This window comes from Mangifera indica, chromosome 12 (genome assembly GCF_011075055.1).
Source record: "Mangifera indica cultivar Alphonso chromosome 12, CATAS_Mindica_2.1, whole genome shotgun sequence".
Classification (NCBI taxonomy): Eukaryota; Viridiplantae; Streptophyta; class Magnoliopsida; order Sapindales; family Anacardiaceae; genus Mangifera; species Mangifera indica.
The window spans coordinates 7,558,474-7,571,255 of record NC_058148.1 but is presented as its reverse complement, the minus strand read 5'-3'; the positions used below and the strand labels follow the sequence as shown (position 1 = coordinate 7,571,255).

The 12,782-nt window shown below is 27.3% G+C and overlaps 1 protein-coding gene across 1 annotated transcript; it reads right to left on the bottom strand.

Annotated features, from left to right (window-relative positions):
• Positions 1–4,804: 4,804 nt before the first annotated feature.
• LOC123192851 (uncharacterized protein At5g39865-like) lies at positions 4,805–6,204 on the bottom strand. The gene has a single exon (XM_044605519.1). It carries the CDS (start codon positions 5,978–5,980, stop codon positions 5,207–5,209), a length of 774 nt encoding a protein of 257 aa, XP_044461454.1. The 5' UTR covers positions 5,981–6,204; the 3' UTR covers positions 4,805–5,206.
• Positions 6,205–12,782: the final 6,578 nt, after the last annotated feature.

Below are 12,782 nucleotides of genomic sequence, written 5' to 3'. Positions count from 1 at the left end.
ATATTACATACAAAAAATAAACAGTAGTGTTATGTGTATAAATAATATGTATAATTTTATGTACAAATAATAATATATCATTACGTGATTGGATAGTTTTAATTTAAAGATAAAGTAACATTTACTTGGTGATATGTTATTGTTTATGCATAAAATTGTATACATAATTTTATTAAAAAATAAATAATAATATTTTTTTGTGATTTGTTAGAAGTAAATATTTTTGGTATTTTGAAACAATTATTTACCAAATAAACATATCTCTCACGCACCAACTGTTTGGTTATAAATTTAAGGCCAAAAGACTATTTCCCACGCAAATTTTGAATTGTTCTAAAATTCACATTCGTAGGGTTTAAAAACCTAAAATCTCATTCACGAGTTAATTTTCATTTAAAATCTTAGATAGGGTTAGAGGTAAAACTATCATTTAACAAAAAAATTTTAAAAACTAAAATTTTATTACGTTTGTCCCTTTCAGTTTGAAAATCTTACAATTTTTCTTACTTAAAGTTTGAAAAATCAATATTTTCCTCATAAGGTTTGCAAATCGTCGTTGGAGAAGGCAAAATTCATCGTTTCCAACCGCGTTGGATCTCTCTTCCAACGTATCTCTCTCTATCAATTAAATCTTAATCACTGACAAAATTAATTTTCTCTGATGAAGATGAAATTGTCTTTGTCAGAGTATCTTCATTTAAAACGAAGATGATTTTATCTTCATCTAAGACGAAGACAATCGTTGGAGATCTCAAACGGTCACATTGTTTTCATTTGAACTAGTGTTTGCCAACCGTTACACAAAATGTTGAGGATTTTATGGACACAACAAATCCCTACATCTTGAAATGGTTGAATAAAAAAGGGCAAACAAATCACAAAGCTTTCAGCCAAGTAATTCATAGAAAATGTGTAAGTTTACTCAGACTATTATTGTCATAACCTATATATGTTCGTCCAATTTAAAGCATTTATTCTTTTTTTATAAGGGTCATTGAATAGTGTTTTAATTGTAATAGATGTCCAATGAGCAAACAATCGAACTATAGAGATATTCTATAAGGTCGGTAGATAAAATAAAAACACTGACAGTTAATATACCGACCTTTCATAAGATGTTAAGATTTCAAATGAAAGATATAAAACTTATATCATATATTGAAAAGTATAGACTTTTAGTGTGTGATTTATATGGTTTTAGACTCTAATTTTAATAACTAACACGTCTTAAGAGGTTATGTGGAGACTTCGGTTATTTTATGAGTTTAAAGTGGCCATTTTACCCTTGCCGAAATACATGTCTACAGTCTTTTATTAGAGTTGCCTTTATTGAGGTCCCAATAAGCAATCATATGGGTTTATCATGAAGCTTTGAGCATGATTTGTGGCTTTGTACCCTACGTAGGTTGCGTTTATGGTAATAAGTGTCACGAGTAAAATTTTCAACCTATTTGTGTAATATCCTCGATATTATTTTCTCGAAAATCAGTCTTGCATACTCTCCTTGACAAAAGTGGTCATAAAATACAATATAAGTCTTTATGCCTAAATTAAATAATGTTATTTTAAAGTCATTAAGATGACTATTAAGATGCCACTACTACCTTCAACATTCGAGAATGACAATTTATGTTGGACTTCAAGTCTCTAAGTATATCAAGTAAAATGAGTGACAATGTGTTTATCTAAGGAGAGTCGTTGACTTGGTTATACTTTAATTGAAATTCCTTAGGAGGCTTATCAAATGGGTTGAATAAGTCCAAGGCTTAATGGTTTGATATAAAAAAAATCAATTAAACCGAATGAAATTCGAGTCTCAGATAGGGTTGGACAAAAAAATTATTCATTAAGATATCAGATTTGTATTTAAATGAAGATTGTTCAAACCAAAGACCCAGTAGTATTCGAAAAGTGTTGTTAATTCATATATATTATCATATTTAGATAGTATTAGTTCATTTATTTCACATTTAAAATGAAATAAATTTAAATATTACGCATGTAAGTGTAAATTGTAAGTAAAACTTTGTTGTTCACACCTTTTTTTTCATATATTTGATAAGATTATGAGATTTCTATAATTATATATTTTTCTAATAATTTAAATTCCAATTTTTAATTATTTTATGCATTAATTTATTTGATATTTGAAAATTGTGGGCTTACAAAAATTAGATATAAATTACAATAATAATTTATGATTAGTTGAATTAATTATTATTTTTCATTTAATGAAATGTTTATGACAAGCTTTTATAATTACATAAGTCTTTTTGTAGATTTTTTAAAGTTATACGAATGGATTTGGAATAGATTCGAAACTCTAGCTTGAATATTCGTTTTAACTTAAATTTAAATAAGTCATATCCGATTTAACAGACTCGATTGACAAGGGTATTCTATAAGGTCAAAGGACTTATTTCCACCCAAAGTATCATTTTTTCGCAAATTTCTAATCTTTAACTTTGAAAATTTTATTTGTCTATCCATGAATAGTTAATTTATTAGTTTTAAGGGCAAAATCATTATTTCATATATAATATTAAAAATAAACTTAACTTTTATTTCCTTTTCTTTCTTAAACCTTAAAAACTAACCATTTATCTTATAGAGCAAGTTTTAAAAATGATAATCTTCCCATAGGGTTTAATTTTCAAACTTCAGTATCATCTCTAATGTCATTGTCAGCGGTCTCTCTCTTTGACGATCTCTCTCTTCTCATCTTAATGTCTGATTGATATCAAATAAAGTCAAGGAAACAAAGATGAAGATGTCGTTTTTATCTGGAAATACAATTATCTTTCTAGAAGAAGATGAGGAAGACGATTGTCTTCCCAAACGAGGACAAGATCTTTGTCTTCGTCTCTCTAACTTCAGTTGACGTTGATCAAGTGTCCAAATGAAAGGAGAGAGATTGTCAAAGGAAGAGATCGACGACAATAATGCTAGAGGAAGCCAGAGTTTGAAAACCGACTCTATGAGAAAAATGTTATTTTTTAAAACTTGATTTATAGGGAAAATAGTTAGTTTTTAAGATTTAGGAGTGAAAAAAAGTAAAATTTTAAGGGAGTTTAAGTTCTGTTAACTTTATCCATCCATGAGTGGGTAAATACGATTTTTAAAATTAAAGATAAAAACTTGAGAAAGATTGATACTTTGAGTGCAAAATAGTCCTTTGGCCATTCTATAATAAGATTTTAAGGATAATTTTTTTTGGCTATCGGGTTTTTACTAGGAAATACTTTTACTAATTATGTTGATTATTGAATGTGCAAATATTGGGTTTCAATATTATAAATATTATTATCTAATTCTCTCAGATAACTCACTCATATCTCTTGTCTAACCCGATTATAATTTTTTTATAATTAATTTAATAATTATATTGAAGAAAAAAATTTTATTTTTTAAATAATATTTTATTATCAAAAATAAAAATTTATTGTAAAGATAGATACTAAATATTAGAAAAAAATAATAAATATTGATAAATATAAATAATTATTACGTTTGATTAAAAATAACAAAAAACATTAATATATTATTTTATTAAAAATAACCTTACATATAATTATTTTAAAATAATTTTTATATTATTCGTTATATTAATTAAAAATTAGATTTTTTTTTATTAATAAGTAAAAATTAAATTATAACAAAATTAAAATTATCTTAATGATTTTTTAATATCTAATGAGATAATCAACTTCCATATTACATGTCATATCCCCATTGATAATAGAATATTAACAAAATCTTTAATTATTTATAAATTGAAAAAATCATTTAAACAATAAAATATAGATTAACATAATAATTTTTATATACTTTCAACCAATAGTCAATTTATATAGATAATTTGATAAAAAAATAAATACATATAATATTACTCTTTAAATACATTCGCGTAAAAGTTATATGAATGCAATTATGCTTTTCATCTTTCTCCGTGAAGTAGGTGGTTGGATTGATGAAAAGTTTGTTTTCTATCAAATTCCGGCAAGCCAATCTTCCATCCATAATGCATAATAATAAGATCAATATAACTATGTACACAAATAATGAGAACAAACTTATGCAAAAACAACAACATATCTCATATGATTATATGATTTTGAATTAAAGATAGAACAATATCAATCATATAGTGACATGTTATAACTTGTACACATAGTATTACTCTAATAATAATAATCACAAACTGATTTTCAAAGATAAATAAAGCAGAGAGCAGGAAGAAGATAGTGGGCAACAAAAACTATTGTGAGCAATTGGAAAAGAAATTCTAAATGATCATGAAAATTTTCAGTCATCCTAAAAAATGATCCATGGACAGCCTTTCAGAACTAAGAATCATCTGAATCAAATCTTAATATGACAAGCAAACCTAAACAAAAATGAATTATAATTCAATAAATGTCCCTCAAACTCATGACACTTACCTTGAAATGAGTGTGTATTGTGTGTGTGTGTGTGTATTTTTCTTGATCCAAAATTAGAGCTTTTGTCCATCCCTACAATCTTTGGGAAGAAGGAAACAATGGCCCTCATGCAGATGCTCGTAAGAAGACTAGAATGAGTGCAAACCACAATCCCATCAATTATTTAGTACCACTCTTTGCAGTGTTATATAAACTAATCACAACAATTATAAACATTAATTCAAAATCACCAAATTACAGGACAACAAAGCATAGTTCATGAAGTAATATTGTTTCAATAATCGGCTTTATACACAAAAGAGAATCAATGAATGAAATGAAAGTTTTAAAATAAAACCCCTACGGTTATATGCACATCATAATATGGTTGAGTAATTTGACATAAACAAACCAGAATCTTTACATATGAATTAAAATACCACCCTTTTCGAAAGGAATTTGGGCACAAAAACAAACCCATTTGATTAAAATACATCTTTAGCAACATTTTTCAACCCCATTACAGTAACAAAACACTAAAGTATTTACATCCCACTCAGGAGAAATACTCTCCCTAATAATTTGAAGAAAGCAGAAACATTATTTCATGGCGCTGATCTATGTGACAGCAAACAATATCTGAATGTTACTAAGTCGGTGAACACAAAAGAAAACACCTTCAATGAATCCAAAGGGCCATTTGAATCCATATTTATATAAAAGAGAACTAAATGCAAGCACACAAGCAGTAAAAACACGATGGCCATGTCGATGGAAAGGGAAACTCACGAGCAGCAATCAGGGCACTTGATCAAGCCATTTTCATTACATTCTAGACACCGTTTACGCATGTCTTCGTCTTCATCAAACACCTTTCTACTCCCACTACAAATATCACAAGGCACAAACCGCACATCTCCACAAGTCCCACAAACCTGCCCCAGTTGTTGTCTCGGAAATCCTTCAAGAACCCTAGCCAATTCACCAGTTTCAAACATACTTTTCAAAACATCAGCTCCACCAACATACTTTCCCCTTATAAAAACCTGTGGCAAATCCACTTTCCTCCCCCCAAATATGCTCTGCAACTCCTTCTTATAGGCCGCATCCATCGAAATATCTCTCTCATCCACCCAAACTCTAAACCCTCTAAATATCATCCTAACCGCATAACAATCCTCATAAGTTCTTCTAATTCCTCTCAAACTCGTCAAATACACAACAATCCGATCCTGGGTACCCGGTAATCTAATCGAAGATTCATCATTATAACATAAAGATTTCATGGGTTTTAAAGATTTCACATTTTGAGTCTCAGCTTCGATCAAATTTGTAGCTTTTGGGGGTTTTTTTGTCTCAAATAAACTGCAGAGTTGTTTGACCTTACCTTTGAAAGAATTGCTAGCTGATCCCACGGAATTGTAAAACCTGTTGCTGGAAACAGCCCGATTAAGAGAGGCATAATTGAGTTTAGGTTTAGAATCAGCGGTGGGTTGCATGGTAACGGATCGATTAAAGCTTTTGCTTGACATATCGAGCCTGTTATCGGATTCCACCATGTACCCAGATGAAGAAATAATGGAATTGGACAAAGAATAAAGATTTTTTAAGGAGAAAAACTGATTGGAGAAGAAAATGGGTTGTGATAATGAATGAATGTTTGGAATTGGAAGGTCTGTTTTGGTTGTTTTAGGTTGCTTTATTTGGGGATTAGGATTGTTGGAAGTAAAGCTGTTTTTGTTGCGAGAGGTGATAAATGTGGACGGCCTACTTTGGAAGGCGATGCTTAGTTGCAAAGTTTAGAATTTTGTTGCCTTTTTTATTTTCTATTTACAAACTTCCCCAAGGTTTATTCTATTTTTAAAATAGCCTCAACAGTTTTATTTATTTTCAATTACTGTCCCATAATTTTTTTCCATCTTGGTAATATTTCTACTAATTAATGGAGGTTAATCAAGTCTAAACATCTCTTAATGGAAGTTTAATTTAAATAAAATATAATTCAATTTGAATTTATTAAGCTAAAATAAAAGTGTTTTAAATTTAATTTGAATAAAAATAATTTGACTCAAGTACAGTTTGAGTTTATGATTCAAATCTATAACTCATATTTATAATTCAGATTCATGATTCAAATTTATAATTCATTGATAAAATAATGTAGATTTATCTAATAATAAGTAAAACGATATTATTTTTATTATTGTTTATTTGAATTGAATTATATATCAAGTTCAAACTGAATTAAATTATCCACTTGATTTGTAAGTTGGGTTTTTTTAGTTAGAGTTCGATTTGATTTTAAAAACAAATTAAATTTTCTAACTTAAATCCAATTTGAATTTGAATCAATCTAAATTTTAAACTCAAGTCAGCTGGATTTAGGTCACTTAGCAAATTCGTAAATTATTGGGGGTGTTTAAAATTAATTAAAGATTCGGGAAAGTCAAGAAAAGATAGTGGGTGGTGCGGATTGGGGGAGTCCACCGCCTTGTTTGAAAGACGCGGTTTACCTACTTCTTTAAATTGGATTTTTACATTGACGGTCTGTGAAAAGACACGTGTCACATTTCACCCATTTAACACAAACAAAACAAAACATTTTCTTATTATTAAATTATTGAAAATTTGGTATACTTTTTTTTTTTTTAAAGATGTTTATTAATTATAATAAATTAAATTAAAAAATAATATCTTTAAAAAATAATAACCCTTTTCAATAATTTTAAATTAAGCTATATTACAATATTAAATACTCAATTATTAAAAATTTAGTAATAATATATATTTTAAATTTACATTCAAATTTTTTATTTAACTTATATATTTTTATTTTATAATTAAATTCATATAATTTTTATTACAATTTTTTCTCAAACCATTGAAAACCGTTTCAAATATTCAAAAAAAAAAAAAGAAACCTCTTTCAATAATCAAATATAATTATCAAATTATAATATATTTTATGAATATAATCAAATATTTGTTGTATTTTTAAGAAATATATAAATTATAATTTTAAATATATATTATATAAATTTAGTTTTGTTTGTTTTAAATAGTTTTTTAATTTAATAGATTTATTGAATTTAAATAAATTTTAAACAAGTAAATATTTATATATAAACTAAATTAAATTATAAAACTAAATTAGATTATAAATTTATTCATAATTTAATCGATCAATTTAATTTTAAAAATATTATTTAATATCATTAATGTCTACTCGTATGATGATTAATATTTTAACAAATTAAATGTGAAAATAGGCTTCTAGAAATTTTCTCTTGAATTTTTTAAATATAATAAAACTTTTCATTGGTTTTTATATATTTTAACAATAAAAATTAAAAAAATTAAAGCAAAAGCTAATTTTGATCTTATTGTAGTCATATATATATGTTATTTCCCAAAATACCTTCAAAAATAATGTAAAACCATTGGCTTTAAAATAATTTTATGAGAAATCAATTAAAATACCAGGATTTTATATGAATTACCAAAAATAACCCTTATACCCTTGTAATAGTAAATTTTAATTTTAGCAAAGAGCACAAAATTATTCAATCACATGATAATAAATCATCTGTGTATTTATTTATGTATTTAAAATTATGTATGTATAGTTTTATTGAAAAAGAAATGAAGTTTGTTTTTGTGTTTTGACTAGTGTTGGACCTGAATCGAGCTGGCTGGGGCTCGAAGGCCTGTTTAGCTTAATTCTGCTCAATTCAAATTCGTTTTCAAGTTATTTTAAAATAGAGTCGAACTCAAGCTAAAGAGAGTTTGGTTCGGTTTGACTTGTAAGCTAGATAGATGAATCAATTTTGTTTAAATTTGGCTTGTAACTCAATTCAAAATATGTTAAATAATTGTTAAACGACCTTGTTTTATTAATGAGATACAAATTTAAACCATGAATCTGAGCTTTATATTTGAGTTATAGATTTGAATCAAAAATTTTAGTCAAACTCAAACTATCATTAATATTGGTTTAATGAATTTAAATTGAATTCAAACTGAACTATTTTTTATTCGAATTAAATTTGAGACAAAAGATATTCAAATTCGATTTAGTTCATATCCACCCCTAGTTTAAAGACTACATTATATTTCATTTTGTGTGTTAATAATTGTTTCTATGGATGCTACAAAATTTTGGTTGCAAAATCTTAGGATCCTATCGTTGAACCACAAGAAAGTTAATTAAATCACACACCCAATGATAAAAGCAAAGTAAAAAAGACCAATAAATGTTGAGAGTTTCAAAAGTTTTTAAATTACAATGATGGTTAAAGTCAAATCATTGGGTTTGACTGGCCTTTTAGTCGGCCAACAATTAAATAAAAAGTAGATTAGATTAAAGACTGATTTTTTGTTGAATCCGATTACCGATCAGTCTAATTTGATTTTGATAAGGCCACAGGACTATTTTCAAGGTATGTTGCATTCTCAAATTTTTTTTTTTTAATTTTGATAATCTTAAATATTCATCTATGAACAGTTAAAATTAATGATAGTAAGAGTAAAATAGTTATTTTATCTATAATATTAAAAATAAACAAAAATATAATATTTTTTTATCTCATAAACTTTAAAAATTAAAAGTTTCTTCTAGTCTAAGTTTTAAAAAATGATAGTTTCCCTTAGGATTTTGTTTCAAGATCTTCGATGTCATTGCCGACGACCTTTTCCTCCCAAAGTTTATTCTCCCTCCAATGGTCGCTCTCCTTTCATTTGGATGTCTGATAAACGTTGGAGGATTCATGAAAGACGAAAAGCTTCATCGGGCGTCTAAATAGGTAGAGAGAGACCATTGAAAAGAGAGAAAGCTTCGGGAGGAAGAGGTTGCTGATAATGGAGTCAGAGATCTCGAAACGAAACCTGAGAGGGAAATTGTCATTTTTTAAAACTTAGGCTGGGAAAAACTTTTAGTTTTTAAAGTTTAGAGAGGTAAAAAAAGATAAAATTTTAAAAGGTTAGAGTTCCGTTAATTTTAACTGTTCATAGATGGGTATTTGAGATTATTAAAGTTAAAAGGGGCAACTTGGGAATGCAACATACCTTGGGTGGGAAATAGTCCTTTGGCCTTTTGATAACACTGATTTATGTCTTAATCAATTTGAAAGCCTTCCTTTGTGAAGTGGGAGTCTTGATTCATTTGATCAATCATCGAAACAACACATACTTGACCCCGTTTAGATTTTTGCTCAAAGAATAAGCTATTCTAAAGTGGGAGTATTTCTTTACCAGAGAATGAGAAGGACACTTTAAATACCTGAGCCCATTTGAAATTGTTGGCCTGAAATAAAATTTAAAAATGTAAAATTATAACTTAATTCTTACAAGTTTTAAACCCTAGAAGTAGAATCAAATTTCTCTCCAAAAGTTAACACATGTTTTTCCCCTTTCAAGAGTCAAATCTCAATCGAAAACTGCACTATAAATCTGAAAACTCTCAAGAGGTAATGATGAATTAAATACAGTTTATGTGAATTATTTGTATTTTTAATATTATGTATTATATTATTAGTATAAATAAATAAATTCAAAGTTATATGAATCATTTGTAGTGGTAAATTTGCAACCTTTCAAGAGTCAGATCTCAATTGGAAACTGTATACTACAAATATGAAACATCTAAAAAGTCAAAAATTCATAATGAATCAAATACAGTTTATATGAATTATTTTTATTATAATATTGTGCATTATATTATTAGCATAAATAAATAAATTTAAAGTCATATCGCTTATTTATGATGGTAAATTTAGAAATGTTTAATAAATAATATTCATATTAATTAATTGAATAATTGTATAATGTCATAAAGTATTAATTCATCCCTTCATAATTATTTATTCAATTATAATGACTTAGATTGAAATTCACCAGTTAAATTAATTAAATTATGAATCAGTGAAGTAACCCATTAACATTAAAATAAATACGATATTTTCGTGAAAACAAATGGAGAATATGAACATTAAAAGTAACCTTATGAGCTTTAGAACAATCTTATTTTACAAAATCACATCTATTAAGCATAGTGCAGATAGGAAAGAAAAATATAGAAAACATATGAACATAAAATGGAAAGAACTTTGAGTTATGGAAATATTATTACAAGAAAGAAAATTAAAGCAAGCAAAAAGGGAGAAATTAACTTGCTGAGTTGTCCAATTTGTGGAACAATTAAGGTGTGTTGGACTGGGCTTTAGTGGCTATCCAATTTCACTGCAGCCAATTCTTGGTCTATCAAATATTGCATTTGATCTTCCAAATGTTTTTCAAGTTGGTAGAGGATCAAACTTTTTTTTTTTCTACAAAGTCCAAGAATTGTTTTGATTCAGTTTGTAGATTAAAAATTATGTGTATTTTGAAGAACATGTATCAAAATTTGTTGAACATTGGTCATCAGTGATTGATCCACTTACATTGGTGTGTTGACTTGGCTAATCTCCAATCTAGCTAAGGTGGAAGGTTAACTCAATGAGAAAATTAAAACCCACTTTAGGTTTTGAAGGAGAAAAGTAGTCAAGGGTCTTAGAGAAGAAGAGTGATCTATCATAATCAGATTTCAAATTAGTAATTAACTCTATAACTATTAGATCAAATCAATCAATAGCATAGTTTTAGTATGTTATGAGAAGACTTAAACCTAAGTTTTCCACTTTGGAGACTTGGAGTCACACTTCTTTACCACTTAAGTCACCTCTTACGGGTCATGCGATATTTTTTTATCCTTATATTTTGATATAAGTTATTTTGATCTTATCTTTTTATATGACATTATTTTTGTCTTTATTTTTGATATAACATTATCTTGATCTTTATATTTTGATATAACATCATTTTGTTATGTCAATATTATTATTTATTGGATTTGGATTTCATCCATATTTATTCTAATTTGATTTGATTTAAACCAAAAAAACAAAAAAAGGATCACTATGTGATTTTGTCTAAATCTTGAGAAGGCCATTCTTTTGAAATCATCCCAAGTAAGGTTGGACATGAACTGAGTTGAATCCGAACATTTTTTTACTCGAGTTTACTTGAATAAAAAATAGTTTAGTTCAAGTTTGACTTGAGTTCACTAACCAAAAAGAAGAGTGGTTCGAGTTTGGCTTAAATAAAAATGATTCAGTTTAAGTTTGGTCTGGATTCATGGTTTGAATTCAAAATCATTGACAAAACGATGTTGTTTTAAAAATTGTTTAACATAATTTGAATCGAGCCACGAGTTAAGTTCAAACCATCAACCTAACTCGTGCGTTAGACCGAATCGAACTCTTTCTAGCTCGAATTTGGTTTGATTTTAAAACAAACCAAACTTTCTGATTTAAACTCAGTTCGAATTCGAACGAAATAAATTTGAATCAAGCTAAACTAAACCGAGTTGACTTTCAAGCCCGAACTAACTTAGTTTTGGTCCAACCCTATAAGTAACATGTATAATCTCTTGCTCTAGTACTTGAAACAAAGGTTAAGCATCACATTCTAAATAGAAAGAAGCAAGGGTAACTTTGTTTAATTTTGCAATCTCATGCAACCAAAATTACTTCCTAGTCTTACAAATCCAAGTAATAAGATATTCTTTATATCATACCTAGGAAATCTAGTTTAACCATTCAATGAATGAAGTTGTTCAATGAAATGAGTCCCTTTGATAAAACAAGAATTTTCCTCCTCCGCACTTGTTAATTGAGATCTCTTTTGCTTCTTGTATGTCTTTGTTAGGGTTCTATCAATTATACGAGTCAACATCTCATTTTGACATTAAATACAATTAAAATAATAACAAATAATTCTTTAAAAAAAAAAAAAAGAACAAACCCCTACATAAAAATGTGGTAACAAACTCAATCTTATACATAAACTAAACAGAGACATTGAAACGATCCTAATGCAAGATTTAACTTATAACTAAGATGCAATACTTTAGAAAAGTCAAACTATCGTCAGGTTAATAAAACTAGTAATGTGTTAGAACTTTAAAAGAAAATACCTAAACTTTTATATACAAAATGATATACCATAATTATTTTATTGGGTCAACTTTAATCTATATTTATTCGAAATTTATGGATTTGATATAGATATATACTGATTTATGACACATCAGTTTATATAAAATAGTTTGTATATTTAAGATGTGAAGTGATACTACATTTACAAACTCTATATACAAACTAGAAAGACAAAACTTTTTGAGTAATGTTATACGTATTTATTTTTAGTAAACAAATGTATACATATTCATGTGTATCATTATTTGATTGAATGTTACTTCATTTAAAACTTAAAATCATTTCATCACGTAATAACACATATAAATGTGTATATATTTATATACTC

Excerpts from the sequence above, each read along its gene's own strand:
- LOC123192851 (XM_044605519.1), bottom strand. The coding sequence starts at position 5,980 with ATGGTGGAATCCGATAACAGGCTCGATATGTCAAGCAAAAGCTTTAAT.